At 49.3% G+C, this 19294-nt stretch overlaps 1 protein-coding gene across 3 annotated transcripts in view; it reads right to left on the bottom strand.

Annotated features, from left to right (window-relative positions):
• Positions 1-19294, bottom strand: part of Mbp (myelin basic protein) — a 109997-nt gene that overhangs the window by 58909 nt on the left and 31794 nt on the right. For all 3 annotated transcript variants that reach the window (XM_052742680.1, XM_052742682.1, XM_052742681.1), the window contains one exon: positions 8063-8150. In XM_052742680.1, coding sequence (XP_052598640.1) covers positions 8063-8150 — 88 coding nt within the window. The remainder of the gene's footprint in view (positions 1-8062; positions 8151-19294) is intronic.

Genomic DNA, 19294 nt, shown 5'->3' with positions numbered 1-19294 from the left:
CAAACCCAAAACCCAACTCAATTAGAAAAAATAAAAAGTAAAAAACAACAAAACAAAACCCCAAAACAGAAAGAAAAAGCTTTCCTTAAGACCCACACCCTCTTTTGAGATTTAGTAGTGAACAGACTGACAAATATCCCCATCTCTCATGGGCTCACCTATCAGGCAGGGACCAAGTAACAACTAAATAAATTAGAGACAGTGACCACGGGGGTGAGAGACAGTGCCCCCTCTCTGTGCCCTTCTTCTCGTGCCTCGTATGGAGGAGGGCCTGCCTGACACTTCTGGTCAGAAGACCTGGAAGGAAGTGATGAGTGCCACTTTGGTTGGCACACATCCAGCTGGAGTGCCATCCTTCCTGTCTCTTCCCGGACACTCCCTGTTCTGCCCTCCGAGCCGAAACACAAAAGCAGCTGGGGATTTGAGTCTCTAATGTTTCGGAGTTCCTATGACAGGTTGGTGTGGCTCAGCTGTCTCAGTCCATGACAGGTCCCCGAGAAGGGGACACTGAGCAGAGACTTTCAGGGTCCCCTCCTGGAAGCCAGAGAGTGTTAAGGAGGGGGTTAGCCTGCTTGTACAGTGCCCTCTAGGGGTGCGTTCACGCACGTTCAGGCACACTCGGGCCACTTTCTGCAGTTGAGCTTCGGTCAAAGCAGGCCTGGCTACCGCTTGGACTGCAGACAGACTTCGGCAGCATCCGCACTGGGCTGGTTTTGCAGCCATGCAGAACGCAGGAGCTATAGGGCCACGGAGACTTTTCAAAGGAAAGTTCAGGAGGCCAGAGCATGTGTGGCAGGATCAGGATCTCCATGGGGGTCCCCTGAAAGCACGAGCCATAAGTGTGAGGGTAAACCGAGGGACACAATGGAGACCCCAAGATGTTAGAGGTGTCAAGAACGATGGCGCATCTTCTGCGAAAGGGCACAGGCCATAAGCCGAGGAGGGGCCAGGTAGGTTGCAAATGGCAAGGAAACAGGAGTGGGGGTGCCCACACCCATTGGTCACGTGTCTGTTGGGCATAGCTCACTTGTCGTATCGTGACTGTCCTTCTAACCTGGGAAACAGAGCTGTGAGGGGGGCACTGAATGGATGCTGGTAGAAGAATGTTGGCCTTTGCCTCAGGGGTACACAAGGCTGTGTTCAGGAGGAAGAGGAGGATGCTCACTCATCATTTGCCTTGCGTGTTACACACAGACCTGCTGGGGTGCTGTCTGTCCTGCTGGGTTTCCATGCTGCTTCACTGGCCTTCCTTGCTGGTTTTCCTAGTGCTTCTTTTTGTAATGGGTCTGGGGTGGGATTTAGCTGAGCTAGTCAAGAGCAGGAAAAATATTATCATCTAAGCGATTAAACTGTGGATGAGCCTGACATCATGAGCCTGAAATCACTGGATGGTAAAGGTCATGGGAATCTCTTAAAAGATTAAAGTCTGGGTCACAAGCTCAAAGGCCTAGAGGGCTGAACAGGCCACTCTGATAAGATCCTGGAGACCGTGGTACCTGACACCAGGCAAGTGCCGTTACATCAGAAACCAGCTATTTCCCCAATCTTTACTGTTTCCAGAGAGGCTGGAATTCTAAACTCTCAAGTGCGACCACATAGGAGAGCAAGTGGTTTTCAAAAGGTACTAATCAGGAGCCCCATAAAAAGCCAGTGGTAAAAAAGATCAGCACACTGAACAAGGGATAGTTCTATCAGATAGTTGGAGTATCCTCTAACCCATCAATTAATTTATATCCCTTAAATTTAATTTATGAATTAAGTATATATATATGTATATGTGTATGTATGTAAAGAAATAAAATAAATACAGTAGTATTTCTATTTTAGTGTATGTGGGGGAATAAAGAATGAAAATCCTAGATATAGAGTGCACACTTGGGTCCTGGGAAGTTCTGGGCAAGTCCACACTGACAACAAGACTCCACTTATCAGTCAGTTAAAATAGCACATGCCCCAAACCAAGAGCTCAGCGTAGGGCAGGAGGCTGAAGGCCACACCCCTGCAAGAAGGGAGACCTCACTCCTGCAAATGCAGCTCCATGGGTCCTCACTAAGCAGGCAAATGAAGAAGCTGAGTGAAATAAGACATTGGGCGTGGGGGTGGGGCTGTGCTGGAGAACACCTTGGGACTCCATCTCAGAAATGGAGGTTAAGTGTGGAGAGAGGAGACTTTTCTCCTCCTCATCTCCTGTCCTGTCCTTTCAGCTAGAGCTCTGGATGAGGCACGGTCCCTCTCTTCCCAGCTGTTTTTGCAAAGTCTCCTAGCTTCTCTGCATCTTCCCACTGAGGTGGTCTCTCTACAACAGAATGCTCATCTGGTACTTTAAAAGCAACAACAGCAGCAAAAACCAGCTCTGCTTTTCATGTGTCAACGTGGGTTAAAAATGTCCCCTCCATCGCTCTACTGCTTCCTCTCACCCCTGACCCCTTTGGCCCCACCCTAGAATATTGCAGGCACATTCAAAGTGCTCAGAGGGGACTTAATGACGGATGTGGTCAAAGTAGATGGATCTGAACTCAGATCACACTGAGACATATCTACAACATTCCAAGCCACATTCACGGCATTCTTCATAAATGACATTTTTACTAGGACATTCTGGGGGCCAGTGACTAATGAGGTACTAGCACCGAAAGTCATTCAGTTCTTCTCTGGCATTCGGATCACTCACAAATGGGCACTTCTTCCTAGTCATGGGTGATGGAGATCAGCAGAAATGCTAACAGACCTGCAACAGCATCGACATGGCTGCCCTCTGGGTCTGTTTGTCAGCAGGGTCTTACTGCCTCAACTTCCTGAGTACTGGGATTACAGGGGTGCTTCAGACATCCAGATTGCCACCTGCTCCCTCGCTGCCCCTCTCAGTGTTGGGATGGAAGTGGACACCTCTTTAACAGAAGGAAAATGGAAACGCCTGAGGAGAGTGTAAGCTGACAAGTGAACCAGATGAAGCCTCTCTGTCCCTAGACAACATTCTCTTGTCCTTTTCCTGGGACTCATCACCCATTCCTAGTGGGACAGGGGATGAGGGGGCTTCAGCATCTGGGAGCACTGACTACCTATCTCTCGGTTTTTCCCAGCATGGGACCTGCATCCCTGTGCCTTGAGACACCCATCCACTCCCTAGCTCAGCAAGGTCCAGTTATGTCCGTGGGTCAGATACAGTCTGTTGACTGAAGGCAAAGGCTTTGACTGATAGTTATCCCAATAAAGAAGCCATTTGACATGACATTTTGTGGACAATGACCACCATGTAACTGTCATCTCAAGTAAAAATCTAAGCTGGAAAATTCTTAGCACCCATTCAACACAACTTGGCATCATTTAAAATGTCTGTGTAAAACTCTTTGTAATTATAAGAACTGACATGACTGTATGACACACACCAGTGAGCACAGGGCTCAGGAGGATCAAGCTGGAGGGTTGTAGTGAGTTCTTGGGCAACAGAGGAAGATCTTGTCTTAAAAACCAAATAAATGAAGCTGGAAAGATAGCCCAGCAGTTAAGAGCACTTGTTGCTCTTATAGAGGACCTGAGTTTGGTTCCCAGCACTCACATAGTGGCTCACAACTACCCATAACTCCAGTTCCAGGGGCTCCTGGGTCCTCCTCTGACCTCTTCAGGCACCAGGCATGCGCACATGGTGCAAATCCACCCATGCAGGCCAACACCCATATGCATAAAATAAATAAAACTAACAACATTAAAAACCTAAATAAACATATATCAATAGGAGCTGATAGCCACCTCCTCCTGCCTGGGCACATGAGGAGACTTCACCATTCACAGGGTGGCCTGACCCCGCCTCACATTTGAGGAGTCTAAGAAGCAGATGGGCAAAAATCATACAGCTCTACCACATCCCATGTGACACAAAGTGCCACTGCCCATGCGGGTGGCCAAATCTCACACTTAAAGGGGACACTCCACCACAGCAGTCATGATGGCCACAGCTGCATCAGAGTCTTCGATAACCTATTGCTTCCAGTGTGCCCCCTTACTGTAGGCTGACTCACGCTATGGGAAACAGAGAGACAGGTGCATGTAAACATCTCTGATGAATATGTTTTCCTTCAACACTGAACACATGCAGGTCCATGTCCATCACCTGAACATCCTTGTAACTTTCAGTAGGATTTGAGCTCACCTGTGTGTGTCTCTGACACACACGTGAAATGATAAGGGCAGCTGAGGAAGGGAGGTGTGACCCGGTGATTAAGCTATCCTTGCCCATGCCACCTATCAAGCTTGGGCAGCTGGTGCACATGTCAAGCTGTTCCCTTGGCCCCAGACAGTCTGGAACCAGTCACTCCTACAGAGCAGTGGAGCCCTCTTCTGGTGACTGTTACACATAGCTAGAGTAAATTATGGATGTTGAAACTGCTCATTTCAGGGAGGGCCTGCCCAGTAGCAGCCCTGTTTTGAGAGCTTGGTAGGAAGCAGGTGGGGGCATGTGGCCTTTCTTCTCCATGGCCTTCAAATGACAGGATGGTATGTGACATGTGTGTGGGTGTGTCGCTCAACAAAGTTTAAAAACTGGCCGGTTGAAAAATAGCCTGGTTCCTTAAACTGGGGACAACCTAGTTCCCTAGGCTACTGTGCCCTGCAACATTTCCTTCCTCCTGGGTAGCCAGGCAACCAGGCCTGACATGTAACCACAATGCTGTCAGAGGAAGAAGACAGGGAGAGAGATTTAGCATTGTGCCTGCTGACACTCCCTTGAGACTGCAGCAACCTTTCAGTGGTATTTTACCCATTACCATAAAGTCTCAAGGCTTACACACTGCTGCTTAACCAAGGAGTGCCTCTGGCCTGGAAAAGGCCCAGAGGAAGTGTGTCTGGATTCAGTTGACTGACTTAGTTTGCGGCTTAGAGATATCAGGCGTAGCGTGTGTGCCTAGTCAACCCTGCCTGCAAACTTCTCCATCGTGTCCAGTTCATCCCATCCAGGGGCTCTTTCTTAATGGAAATAGTACCCCACCCCCACCATGATGTCCAGTATCCTCGGTGTGTGTCCTGCTAGCGAGATAGGTTTCACTATCTTCTACATGCTTTACCTGTTCTTCTGATGTAAAAAATGAAATGTTCTCTGAGAGCATAAAGATGCCCATGGTTCACAAAACATAAGGGCTTGCTTTCCTGTCTACTGGGCAGTTAGGGAGGTGCTTATGAAGTGGCGGGGGCTGGTTTCACTGGGAGCCATGTCTGCACCACCATCAGTTTATAAAGAATTCTCCCCTCAGGGATGACTCAATTGGTCACAGTCAATGGATACTAAACCTGACAACATGAGTTAGATCCCTGGGGCCCACGTGTTGGAAAAGAGAGTCAACTTCCAAAAGGTTGCCCTCCTCTGACATCTACCAGGACACACACACACAACACACACACACACACACACACACACACACACACACACACACACACACACACACACACACCTGACCTACACCACACACACACATCCATATACATCTGACCTACACCATAAACCACACACACACACACACACACACACACACACACACACACACACACATGCACCACAACAAAAACAAAAGTCCCAAACAGACAAACAAAAAACCCAGCCAAGGTCGTCTGAGCTTTCTTTCTCCATCTGTCCTCTTTCATCTTTAGCCTGGAGTTTCCGCAGACGCCGGAGTTTCCGCAGACGCCAGAGAAGGGCAGCAGACAAGGTTATCAAGTTCAAGGGCAGAAGCTCAGCTGCTCACCAGGTAGGTCCTCCTTGGAGTCACTCGGGATGGCTGAGGACCCAGGGTACACAAACCCTCCCGGCCTCCTGACTCAGGATTGTGAGAACCTAGCACATCCAAGGCGGCAGGATCCTAACACGCCCTTGGGCTCTGACTCACGCAGGATCAGAGTGAGCTGTGTGTGCGTGAGGGTGACTCGGATCCTACTGCAGGCTGCAGTGTGGGAGCTGCCAACAGCCTTCATGCCGCAGGCACTCCTGTCCCAGGTCACTGTGGAGGGACCCGTCACTTCTGCATTGCCACTGGCTCCCACCTTCTAGCCAGGAAACTGTCCCCCAGGCCACCTCACAGCTTCAGGAATCTGCATTCACACAATTCACAGAGGGGACTCACAGAGGCCTTTGTAGCATATAGTTCATGTGTTACATACATTTTGTGTGTGTGTATACACACACACACACATATGATGGTGTGTATGATTTACTACAATTATAAATAAGCTGAAAAGCAATTAACTAGGACTAGATCCACAGCTCAGTGGTAAAGCACTCACCTAGCACGCATTCAACTCTTGAACTCAATCCCTAGCACAACTAATACTAAAAATGACACTTGCTTAAAGAGAACGTAAGGCCAGGCATACACACTTTGCGCCTTCTTTGGGACCTCTGATGTGCCTCTGTGTGTACAGATGCACACTAGTTCTGTGTCCATACTTGGAAAACACAAGAAACCCTAAGCATTGTACAGGCTGATATTGTGTTCTGTACTGTGCCTTGCCCTGAATATTTTAAATTGCGCATCTTGCCATCATGTACCCACACTACGTGTCTTCTACTCTTCCCTCTGCCCAGGCCCCAGGAGCTACTAAAAAAATGAACACCCCAGTTCCTAAAGACAGGACTGACCCCAAGAAATTCCTGTGGAAATGGACACAGCTAAAGAAATCGGGAAAGCCCGGCCCTGCTGGCCTGCATCCCCCACACTTCTACCTCATAGACATGGTTTTCAGTCTTAGGGTCGCATTGTTCCCAGACACTCTTCAAACATGGTGTTTGCTCAAGAAAGACAAAGCACAGAAGGAAGGAATGTTGAAGAAACCAAGTTAATCAAAATGAGCAATAACAAAACACCAGGGTAGATGGCACTGCTTGGTGGGGGAAGTGTGAAGAAAGGCCTTTGCATCAGCAACTGGGGGCCAGGACAGGGAGTGTCCCAGGGTTGCTGGCCTCGAGTGACCGAAACCCTGAAACCGAAGCTGCATGGCCTGGGCTATGATCCCTGCAGGGCCTGGCTGCTGTTGCCTCTGGGACAGTGGGCTCTTAGCACTTGGCTTCTTCTGGGCCACGCTCCCCTTCCCCTGTCTCCCTAAGTGAAGGAAGACAGCAGTGTCCCTCGGCACGGGCCAGCTGCTGTGGGAGCCCGCATTGGAGGGACGTCATGGAAGCGATAACTCAACCACATTCCACACAAATCAGATGAGGGTGTTTGTCCCCTCTGAGAAGTAGGAAGAAACAGAAAACCCACGTGCAGGGCGATGTGTATTCATGAGGCAACAGGAAGGTAGCATTTCACAGACCACAGTTATTCCCAACATCAGCTGAGTCACCGTCTGCAGCCAGCCCAAGGACAGCAGTGTAAAGGCTTTGGCAAGCTTACTTCCTTGTTAGGACATTGTGGGGACTTGCTGATGTCCCCACCAGCTGGCAGAGAGAGAGAGAGAGAGAGAGAGAGAGAGAGAGAGAGAGAGAGAGAGAGAGAGACTGACTTAGGGCTATAGAGAGCAAACCTGAACACAAAATAAAATGGAATCCCGGGTCACATGGGAGAGGGGTCTGCAGGAGGGTGGCGAGGAGGCCTGTTCTCCACACCACTGCACAGATGTTTAAAAATGAAGATGGAGGTTGGGAAGATAGTCCCATGGGTAAAGGACTTGCTGCATAAATGTGGGGACCTGAGTTTGGATCCCTAGATCCATGTAAAACCACGCGCAATAGTGCACACCTGTAATTCCAGTGCCAAGAGAAGGGGATGGAGGCGGGGTCGGCCCTCTGGATGCTCATAGACAGTTATCCTGGGGTATGCATGCAGTGGTGAACAAGATATCCTGTTTCACATAAGGTGGGGGGGTGAGGCTGTCCCCTGACCTCCACACATGCCTGGTGTCGCACGCAAGCTCGTAGTCACATGTGGCAACACACAGACACACACACGAAGACAAAACCAAACCAAACCAGAAACAACACCAATAACAAAAATCCTGGAGAGAAGGGTGGGAATCCCCGGCGAGAATGCGTGGACTGAGTCCACGCACAGCAGGGGGCTATCCCCTGTGTGCCGCTACATACCAAACACGTCACTGTCTTCCGAGACTGTCTGAGAAAGTTTGCCCACGCTTCTCTTTTTTTCAGCCTCTCCTCGGGGAAGCTCACCATCCTGGAAAAAGACAACACACAACACACGCAGTTAGACACATGCAGATACACTTTTGGCAAGAAAACGATCTTCATGCACTGTCTTCAAGTGGACGGTGGGGCTCAGCTCAGGGTCAGACTCAGGTGAGGTAACACAGGGGTCGTGCTCTGCCTAACCGCACACGTGTGCTCTGGGTTTCACAAGAGAGGGTGCCAGGGTCAGCCTGGATAGAGTACAGTGGCCAGGCAATTCCTGTCGGCAGATGGGTTGCCTGTGTGGGCACTCTTGGATTTCAAATGGCTTCCAGAGCTTTGAAGTCTAGGTAAGGCTAATCAGGAGCTTATCAGGACTCTGGGGACAGTACCAAGGCTAACCCTCAGAGATGCCTTGTGTTCCTGTGAGGTGGGGAAAAGCCCACTGTGGGAGGGTTGGGTTGCCCCTGACTCGGTGGCCTGGTACTCCTGGGGATGACAGGATGAGGTAGGGAGGGTGGTTTCTCTGCCTGCTCTTTGGGATCCTGTTGAAGCTCTTGATACACGCTTATATTAATTAATTATATTAATTGTTCTGTTTTATTTTGTGTGTCTGTGTGGGTGTACATGTATGTGTGTGAAGGTCCAGAGGCCACCTTTGGGTGTCCTTTCTCAGGAACCGTCTACCTCATTCTTTGAGACAGTGTCTCCCGTTGGCTGAAAGACTGCCGATCAGGCTAGCCGGGCTGGCCAGCAAGCCCTAGGGATCCCCCAACTCCATCTCTCTGGCACTGTGATTACAAGCAGGGGCACCATTACTTGCTTTTAAAAAAAAAATATTTTGAGACAGAGTTTCACTATACAGCCTGGTTAGTCCGGAACTTGTAGGCAGGTCTTGAACTTGTGGCCAACCTCCCACCTCTGCCTCCCAAGTGCCAGATAATAGAGGTTCATCGCCACACTTGGCTTCTGAACGTTTGTGTTTGAGTCTAAATGTTTAGTCTGTAGTTTACTCACAAGTATAGGGAGCAGATAGGGTCCCGTTTCTTTACGTGTGTGTAATCATCTCACTGGTTAATTTTAATGTGTCATATTCATGCAGCATATCAAATTCAGACCCAGTCCAGCGGTTGTGTAGCACTGAATCCTGCTCCCCTTCCTATCTCCCTGCAGGCCTCAGAAAGCGAATCCCGGGGCTGGCTTGCCCCAGCCTACAGCCACTTCTGGGGCCCTTGTCCATTATGATGATAACCCTGCTGGGCTGCCCTGGAGACCCTCCTGTGCATTCCCATCTTAGCTGGTGCTGGGCCAACTCTGGGTGACGTCTCACAGCCACAGCACCTATGGGCAGGGAAACTCCTGCAGCTGAGAGACCAGGCTGCCACCCTTTCCAGACCCAGCATCACCAGGACCCTGTGTGCTTGTCCACCTGCCCCCAAGGCACAGCTCCTATGCTCCCAGCTCAGCCCCTCCTGTCCTAAGGACCTTCAGTCTATGTCAGATGCACAATCTCTCTCTCTCTCTCTCTCTCTCTCTCTCTCTCTCTCTCTCTCTCTCCCCCTCTCTCTCATTCTTTCCTCAAAGGGGTGGGGACCAGGGGGTAGGCAGCGAGATAACAAGCCCTAGGGTCAGATGCTTGGTGTCTACTGACTTGTGTATTAGCCACGTTACCTTGAGCATATACTTGACCTCTCTGTGCCTCAGTGTCCTTTTCTATAAAAGAAAGGAGATGCTAATATTGCTTGGCATGGTGTTCAGAAGTAAGTATTAGCGGAATTCATTTACACAAAGTGCTTAGAATTTGCCTGGTACAAAGAAACTGTTGCTCTAATAAATGAGATGGTCTGGAAGTGGACGTCTTCCGGACACACCAGCCCCTGGTGCCTGTTGCTCTGATTAGCTTGGCTCTGTGTTTTATCTTTTGGTGGGGGTGGGGTAGGGATGAGGATGGCGTTGCCTGGCTCCCCTTTCTTGGTCTTCTGTTCCCTTGCTCCAGCATTGCTCAGTGAGGGTGAGCTGCATCTGCGAGGCCAGAGAGCAAGTCCAAGAACTGCTTCCACCTCCAAAAGGCGCCCCAACTAGTCACCCATCCATCCTATCTTCAGGATGCATGGGGTGCTGTCAGGAGAAGCAAATTGGACTGTAGAAGCAGAGGTGGGGCTCCAGGGTCCTTGGCTGTGTCTGAGTGACTGCTGGGAAATCACCTGATATTTCCTGTTCCTAGAACTCCCCAAAACCCCACCCACACGAGGACTCTTGGTAGGTAGTGGGAACCGAGTTTGATGCACGCAATGAAGATGGGCTCGACTGATGTGTGAACCTAAAGTCAGGTTCAGACCTGCAGTGCTCCATTGCTGGTGATAGGGATGTGCATGTGCTCTGGGTGGGTGGTGATACAGGGGCAGGGTGGCAGGATGCTAACATCCCACAGCAGCCAGGTGGTTCATCTCTGGAGGACCCAGCTGCAGCATCTGTCTGACTGGTCATGGATGAGATGGGTGAGAGCCATGGCCAAGGCTGTGGATGCTCACAGTCTGTGTTACCAAGGGTAAGGCACACCTGCAAGCCTCCCCACAGCCACTATCCCACAAGCTGATGTTGTCTATGCGGTTAACCTACATACTAGCTGCCAACGTTCACACGTGACTGTTGGGGCTGGCACTAACAGGCACACGGAGCTTCCTACCGGATAGTCACATCCATTACACTTCCTGCTTCACTTGGTAATGAGTCTTGCCTCTTTTTTGTTTTTCAACAAACTTTATTCCTAGGGTCTTTGGCATCTGTCACCTTCCCCAAATTCGCTCCAACTCTGTTAACGGCTCCATTTCACTCCCTTCTGTGCATTCCACGTCCCTTAAAATATGTGTCTCTGTTCTAACTTCCGGTGTCTGGGTGATGCTGCATGGAAATCAGGCCTTTCACAGAGGTAGGGAAGTTAGGGGATCACGGTGGTCTAGTGTGGCCTGATCTGGTGATTGGCATCCTTGTCACAGGGGAAGCGCATGCAGGAGAGACGGTGGTGACACAGACACAAGCCAGGACACTTGAAAGACAACGGGGCCACCTGGAGCCAGGGAAGGCAGGGAGACATCCCTCTGGCCTTTCGGAACAGCCAGCAGGTGCCCAACCCTTTGGTAAGATCAAAGTCTGGTGCATAAATTTCTGATTTATGTGACTGCTGTTGAAGCCTCAAGAAGCTAACCCATCCTCACAGCCAGCCTCAGATGAATGCTGGCACCCAGCCAAAGATGGTGGGGAAAGAAGAAGTGAGTTTGGATGCTAAGGAATTTCTAGACTCCTAACATATCACAAGCCCTTAAGTGGTCTCATTTTCTCTGTGAGAAAAACATGAAAGAGAAACTTCAATGAACTTTGACCTTCAAATGTCAGGCAGCAGCTTCCCATGGGCTCTGAGGGGGCCTTGAGTGAGGTCTGGGAGGTGGGACCAGTGCTCTAAGCCTCACGCCCATCTTCCACTTCATCCTTCCCAGAACCTGCTGTTCACTGTGGGTCTTCATGAGACCCCAGACTAGGAACAAAGGGGAAGGAGCTGGAGCCAGCAAACACAGCGGAGGATCCTGGTGTGACTCAGGACCAGTCACCCCGTCACATGCTCCTTGGTAATCAGTGTCCAGAAACCTGGGTGATACACCCACCACAGAGGAGCGTCACTTGCTTCCAAAGGCATCTAGGTGGTATAGCCACTGGCATACCATGTGGGTGCACACATAGGCACCCACACCTGTGCACATACACTCATGTATACGCTCACCAACAGCGTGTCTAGGGATATTCACTCACCAGTAGCAGGTTGTTCTTGCATTTTTGGAGGATTAATGGCTTGGTGGTGACAAATTTTGGGGGAATGGTCAGATGACATGTTTCTACATCCTGTATAAAGTTCTGGAAGGTAGCTGAAGAGGCTCTGGGAGGGGAGGATGCTACAGTGTTCTGACTCAGACTGGAGAACACTCACTCAGGGGAGCAGTGATGTCAGGACATGTCACAGAGCAGCGCACTGAAGAACCGGTTGTGTGTTGAACTCTGAGCCACGGCCAACACAGACTCTCCGACTTAGAAAACACACGCAAGAATGGATTTTGAGAGTTTTGAATCCCTTAGAACCCAATGGGTCAATAAGGATCAAGCTCTGGACAGAAGTGAAGCTCTCACCTGCCATCTAGGATGCCAAAACTTTGGCTACCCTGAGGCATCTATGTCTAATACCTAAGCCCCAAAGCAGCAGCTAACATTCGGGGCAGGGGTGTTCACTTAGGGACCCGGGAGGCTGGACAGGGGACCACACAGCTGCAGCCAGCAGGGCAGACAAGTCTAGCTTGTGTATGTGTTCTGACAACGTCACTTCATGTAGAAATAAATGTTAGGGGGCTGGAGATGGGGCTCAGTTGGTAGAGTGCTTGCCTGGCATACATGAAGCCCTGAGTTCGATCCCCTGTAGTACACAAACAGGGTGTGGTGGTACACACGTGTAATCTCAGACTGAGGAGGTACAGGCAGGAGGGTCCAAAATTCAAGGTTGTCCTTGGCTACATACACGGTGAGTTCAGGGCCACATGAGATCCTGTCTGCAAACAAACAATGTCTAAACAAACATGAGTGCCTGAAAATGTTTTTTTTTCAGGGGATCAGGGGAGAATAAACATTAAACTATATGAAGACTATTCATCAGAGCTTATGAGATTTGTACCCTCCCTTCTCTACATCTGGGATGAAGAGGATGAGGGGCAGGGGGCTGGTCTTCTCACAAGTCTCCATAAGCAGTGATCCATCTACTAGCCCTGGGGTAAAGAGGGTGTGGGACTCTTCTTTTCAGGATAGTGACAAAGCTTCCCCCTCTGGCCCTCTTTGTCCAGTGGGTTCTGGCTGGCAGATCCTGTTATCCCCCTTCCAGTGGTCACTGGGTGCCTTGGCTGGAGCCATAGCCCGCAAGCACACACTCATCTCAGACCTCTTGGCTCCTGGCCTTGCCTATGGCTGAGAGCTGGGAACTCTGACATGTGCTCAGTCATAGGGCTGTGGAACCCGGACTGTGCCAGGGCACCCCTACCATGGCCTTCCCAGAGAGGCAACCCTGTGAGTCGACAGGTGAGTCAGAGACCTGCATCACTGAAACCGGCAGAGCTCCAGATTCGGAACCCCATGCCCGAGACGGGGCACACTCCCCAGCCCTGGAGGAAGCCGGCCATTCCTGACTTCCAGGCTCAGCTTCAGGGGAGGGGGGCCGAAGAGAGGTCCCAAAGTGACCAGGCAAGCCAACACAGGGTCTCTAAGACAAACAGCAAAGGCCTAGGGCTGCTTAGCTGAGAACAGATGTCAACAAAGAGCTGCCACCCTGGGGCGCTGAGGTGGAAGGGCTGCTGAGCCACTGTGGGTAAGCCTATGACAATGTCGGGAAGTGAGGTATCAGTCATCATGGCAGAGTGGGGCAGGGCGGCCTGAGGCCAAATTCATACCCACTGTGGTGGACATAATTTTGTGTCCACTATGGGGAACATAGTTTAGTGTCCACTGTCAGCACCTGGGATCAGAGACAAGGAAGCTGAGCCACCCCTGCCTTCCAGGACACACTGAAGTCCAGGGGAGCGTGTCTCTTTCTTGTCTCTGCCTTCCTCCTTCACACAGTCCAAATTCCCATTCAGGTCTCCCTGGGGACACCTCTGGGCCTCGGCTGCTCTAGATTCCATGAGGAAGTAGCTCCTTGAGCCCCATATGACGCAGAACCCTCCCACAGCCTATGTGTGCAGCCCATGCATGCCTGCTGGGGTATTATGGGATGGAAAGACTCCATACGCTTTAAAATTTAAATCTGATGACAAACTGAAATCATTAAAGTACTGAAGTATCAGCGCAAGAAAAAGTCCTGTGCGTGCTAGTCAAAAGCTCTAAAAAAAGAAAGGTTGAATTTATTGTCCCGGCTCCCCTCTCTTCTTTCTCTCTCGAATAGAGGGCTGGCCTCAAATGCCCTATACAGGTGAGGATGACCTGGAACTCTCGATGCTCCTACCTCCACAAAATGCCAGGATTACAAGCTTGTGCCACCACACCAGACTTTACTTTCTCTAAAGCAGATTCTGTTCTTATTCTGGCTCTCCACTGAGTTAAGATAAATAACAAAGGTACCAGCTAAGGGCGAGCAAGTTGGCTCACACAGCAGGAATTTGGTTCCCGGATCCCAGGATCGAAGGAGAGACCTGAATCCTGAAAATTGCCCTCCGACTTCTACCTCTGAGTCATGGTGCATGTGCATGTGCGTGCGCGTGCGTGCGTGCGTGCGTGCGTGCGTGTGTGTGTGTGTGTGTGTGTGTGTGTGTGTATGTGTCCAATAATAAAGATAAATAAATAAATAATGTTTAAAAAAGACACTGAGCTAACATCAACAGCTTGGCCAGGGGGTAGGCCCCTCCCCATCAGGCCAAAGTTGAGGATAGAGAAGGTCATCCTCACGTATGGTCCTCCCTGGGCCAGGGTTCCCACATCAGGTACAGGTGACATTTTGGGGATGGAGAGGCTCAGCAGCTGCTTCTGTCCTATGCCCTCCCCCTGGCATCTCAAGTCACAATAAGGGGCAAATATTTCTCAGGGGTGAACCCACCTCTGGCAAGGAGCTCAGTCTAGAAAAAGAAGACTAGACAATGAAACTATGTTCATTTTCTAATGTACTCGGGAGTCATTAGTTTTCTTGGAGTGAATAAAATTCTACTCTTGAAAGAATCTGAGAGCAGAGTCAGATGACAACATCAGAGCCAGGCTGGGGGTGAGAGGGGACTTTAGTTACTAAAACAAAGGCCACCTGGGTGAGGGTCTTGATCTGAAAAACAAGAGCAGAGTTAGAGATCTTGGGTAGGTGAGACTCTATGGAAACTAAAAATGAAATAAAATAAATAATGGGCAAGATGAAAGACCGAGGAAGAACAGACAGGCTGCGGACTGTGGGCACAACTGTGGTCCTAGCGATGGGAGTGGAGTGAAGACGGTCCTGGGGCTCGCTGGTCGTCAGCCTGGCCTACTCAGTGAGGGCGAGTTCCAGGCGAGTCAGAGACTCTGTCCCCAAAAATAAGTGGGCCTGAGGTTGTCCCCAGATCTTCACATGTACATGTACCCAAGTACACATGCAACCACTCATGTGTGGAGAGAGAGAGAGAGAGAGAGAGAGAGAGAGAGAGAGAGAGAGAGAGAGAGAGATTGTATATAGTGGGGGAGAATATTTGGAAATCTCTTATCTAATGCAGATCAAGCATCTAGATTGTAACAAACTCCCACAAATCAACAACACAAAGAAGTCTAATGTAAAAAGATGGTGCAGGACATTTTCTCAAAGAAGGTAATGTGTCTGGCCAGTAGACTATGAAAAGATGCCCAATACCATTATCCCTGCGGGATTCACATCCAAACCACAGTGAGACCCTGTCTTACACACCAGGTTGGCTGTGGTTGTGTGGTGAAACTGTACTCCCAGACCCAGCTGGTAGACATGTCAGATGGGACCTCAGACCCAGCTGTGTGTGGGGGGATGATAGGACCCTCATACCCAGCTGTGGGGGTGGGTATGATGGGACACTCATACCCAGCTGTGGGAGGTATGATGGGACCTCAGACCCAGCTGTTGGGGGGGGGGTATGATGGGACCTCAGACCCAGCTGTTGGGGGGGGTATGATGGGACCTCAGACCCAACTGTGGGGGGTATGATGGGACCTCAGACCCAGCTGTTGGGGGGGGTATGATGGGACCTCAGACCCAGCTGTGAGTGTGTGGGGAGGTGTATGATGTGACCTCAAACTGAGCTGTGGGGGGTATGATAGGACCTCAGACCCATTTTTTATGCATGTCAGATGGTGCAGCTGCTGTGGAAAAGGTTTTACAGTTTCTCAAAAAGTTGAACACAGGTGAACAATAAATTAGCAACTGTATTCCTAGGTGCATTCTTGACAGAAATGAAACATGAGTCTATCTAAACACGTAAATATCCACAGAAGCATTACCTATAATAACTTGAAGGAGGAAGCATCCCATATACCCAGTAACCTATAAGCAGGTAATTAAAACGTAAGCTATCTCAACAATGGAACTGTAGTCAAGAGAGAGGGATGGGGGATTGCATGGACCAAATCTTCAAAACGTAATGCTTTGGGGAAGAAGTCACACACAAAAGGCCACCCAGATACTTCTGTCCTTGTGATCTACTATAATGGGAGAATATAGAGACAGAGGACCAGTGGCTTCTGAGGGATGGAGTGGTGTGACAGTTGAGGGACAGATGTGGTTTGTGCGAGTCAGTGTTCCAAAATGGGATGCTGTGATGGCAGCACACACACCCTGAAACTGCATTGAACATTTTCAGTCTGTAGGTGTATGAACTACATCTTAGTAAAGATGCTAAACACACATGCACATGCATGTGCGCACACACACACACACACACACACACACACACACACACACACACACCCATAGGGCTGGGCTACAGCTCAGTGGTGAGCATTTGTCTAGCATTAGAGGACCCAGATTCCACTCCCAGCACTGAAAAGGAAAAAGAAAAGACTAGAGAAAAAATGGCCAACACTTGTAAAGGGTCTGTTTGCAGGTTTGTGCCAAGTGAGAGCTTTAGTGTACTGTGTATTGTGCAGAGCACTCTGGCTTCATGCGGTTCTAAAGCCACTTTCCTGTGGAAACACCTTGGCTGAGTCCTGTGACATCTTACCTTAAAGCACAGCGATTGGGAGATCACGTTGGGGTGTGGTTAAAAGTGCAAAGGTCCTTAAATAATGAATGCAAAGGAATGTGCTGGGGATTTTGTTTAAGCACCGAGAAGTCACAGCGGGATAAACATTACTCAGTGTGGCTCTGAAACTGCTTATTGAGGTCTGTTACGCAACTGGACGAACAGGCTTCTATTTTAGGAGTACAGATACCTGGCTGTTTATTACTGGATGCTACGGCTGCCTCAGCTGGCCAAGTGCGTGGGAAGGATGGTCCCTTCAGGAGGGGAGAAGAGAGGGGGATGGATCGGCTCAGCCTGGTGCTGTCAACTGCAGTGTGGTGCTGCTCAGTGAATTTCAGGACTGACATGAGCTTTAAAGGAACTCATCACTAAGCAATTTAAGTCAGTCTCAGACAAACACCACATGCTTTCTCTCTTTTTGTGGGTCCTAGATTTTATGCAGAGACACAGAATCATACAGATGACATGAGACAGAAGCAAGACTGTCTACGGCATTAAGCAGATGAACAGAAATGGGGGTGTGAGATACCAGAGGACAGGGGTATGGCAGGGATTTGCTCAAAGTACTTTATATATTTGCACGAAAATGCCTTATGTAAGCCAGAATGGTAAAAAAAAAAAAAAAAAAAATAACTCGTGGAAGGATATTTATTCAGTTAAAAAGTAGTCCACATTTTAGGAATAGGATAAAGTGATCAAAACTCCCAATCTCTTTCTGAAGGCAAATGCTTTAGTTTTGTGTAATACAAAGCTGTCTTGGCTCCCTTCCTTTACAATAGCCCTCTACACTTCTGAGTGGTCTCTAATTTAAAGGCTTTAAGTCAAGGCCCATCTTTGAGGTACAGGCCATCTCTGCTTAAAACAATAACACCAATATATCAAGAGTGCAGATGTCTTTCTGAATATACATTGATCTCCAATATGTGGGATCTCCCAGTGTCCCCTCCCACTTGCAAGGTAGGCAAGCTTGTGTGGGTAAACCCAGTACACTCAACAGGCCATCGTTGCCAGGTATCCGTGGTTATTGCCTCCTCACTGATTTTGAACTTCCAAATCCTTGGAAAGGTGGAAATAAAAGGTGTGTAGGCAAAAGCAGGTTTGAACGTATCAGTGAAGCAAGAATAAGGACAGAGAGAGAGAGAGAGAGAGAGAGAGAGAGAGAGAGAGAGAGAGAGAGAGAGAGAGAGAGACTGACTCCTTGGACTTTGTCACTGCAGCTGCACTCTGCTCATTTGCCTCAAAGAACCACACCCGGGTTGTGAAATGGACTTTCCATTTTATCTTGGCAGCAGCTCATCCTTCAAAGCTGTTTCTGTGGTCCTGTGGCCTCAGGGTGAGTTGTGGGAATGGCAAGCTGACTTTAGCTTGCTGGGAGGGCTGGGGAAATACACCAGGCTGGCGTCGATGTCCACACAATCCACGGCAGAGCAAATCACTTGAGTTTTGGAAAGGAATGGACTATGGGTTGAGAATTTCCTGCACACAACGAGGAGCTGCCAATCACCAAGATCTACTGAGGCCAGCTCCTCACTCACGGGCCATCTGAGCATGGTGTTCTTTGCAAACAGAGGAAGCTGTCAGCTGTCTGTCCCCTAGATGTCTCTTGGTTCACAGGTGGTAATAAAAAAATCAAACCACAATGTGGTTAGCAGAAGATCCAAGTTGTAAAGGCCTTATGGAAAATCTTCTAGAGCTTTCTACTCATCCACACAGGTCACATGACAACCCAGGATGCATGCACACAGGTTTTCCTGAGCTAGTCGTGAAGTGAGACTTTTAGGCACTGAGCGAATCGTGACTTTAAAAACACCAGTCAGTCTCCTGTATTTGGTTTAACCCTAGGCACTGCATGCTCAGGAGCAAAACAGAAAAGTCTGGCTTTCTTGTTAAAAATAAAACAAAACAAAACCAGGCTGGGCTGTCCCTGCTCAGGGTGGTGAGGTGTGGTGGATTCCAGCAGTGAATCAGAAAGAGTCCACTTCTAGAGAGGCTTGTCAAAAGCGTCTCCAAACTCTATATTGTATTTCCTCTTAAAATATCCCAAATAACCTACTTTTAAAAAGCCAAAATCAACCTCCAATTGTTTTAATTTATGTTGTTTGAAAATCTTAAATGTAAATGCTACCTCAATCACTATGGCCTTTTGTTAATTAAAAAAACAAAAAACAAAAAACGGAGTCATGGTTGCTGCCGGTCAGTGGGGAGGGCATGTAACACTCAGGGGCTAAAAGTGCAATGCAGAACCATGACACTGAGCCTTCTCCAAGGCCAGGAGGAAGCGATGATGAACTCCACACCTTTCTATACCACTGAGTGTGTGGGAGGGTCTCACATTTGGGGATGAACCCAGAGTGAAGTCGCTGAATTCCATGTGCTGGATGCCACTACTCAGTGAGGCAAGAGGGCCCCCAGCACGGGCCAAAAGCCCAGGCAGTAACAATAAGCTTTT

This window comes from Peromyscus californicus, unplaced genomic scaffold (genome assembly GCF_007827085.1).
Source record: "Peromyscus californicus insignis strain IS unplaced genomic scaffold, ASM782708v3 Scaffold_17__1_contigs__length_78620276, whole genome shotgun sequence".
NCBI classification, from domain to species: Eukaryota; Metazoa; Chordata; class Mammalia; order Rodentia; family Cricetidae; genus Peromyscus; species Peromyscus californicus.
Note: the sequence above shows the minus strand (reverse complement) of the source record. Positions and strands in the feature narration are given on the sequence as shown.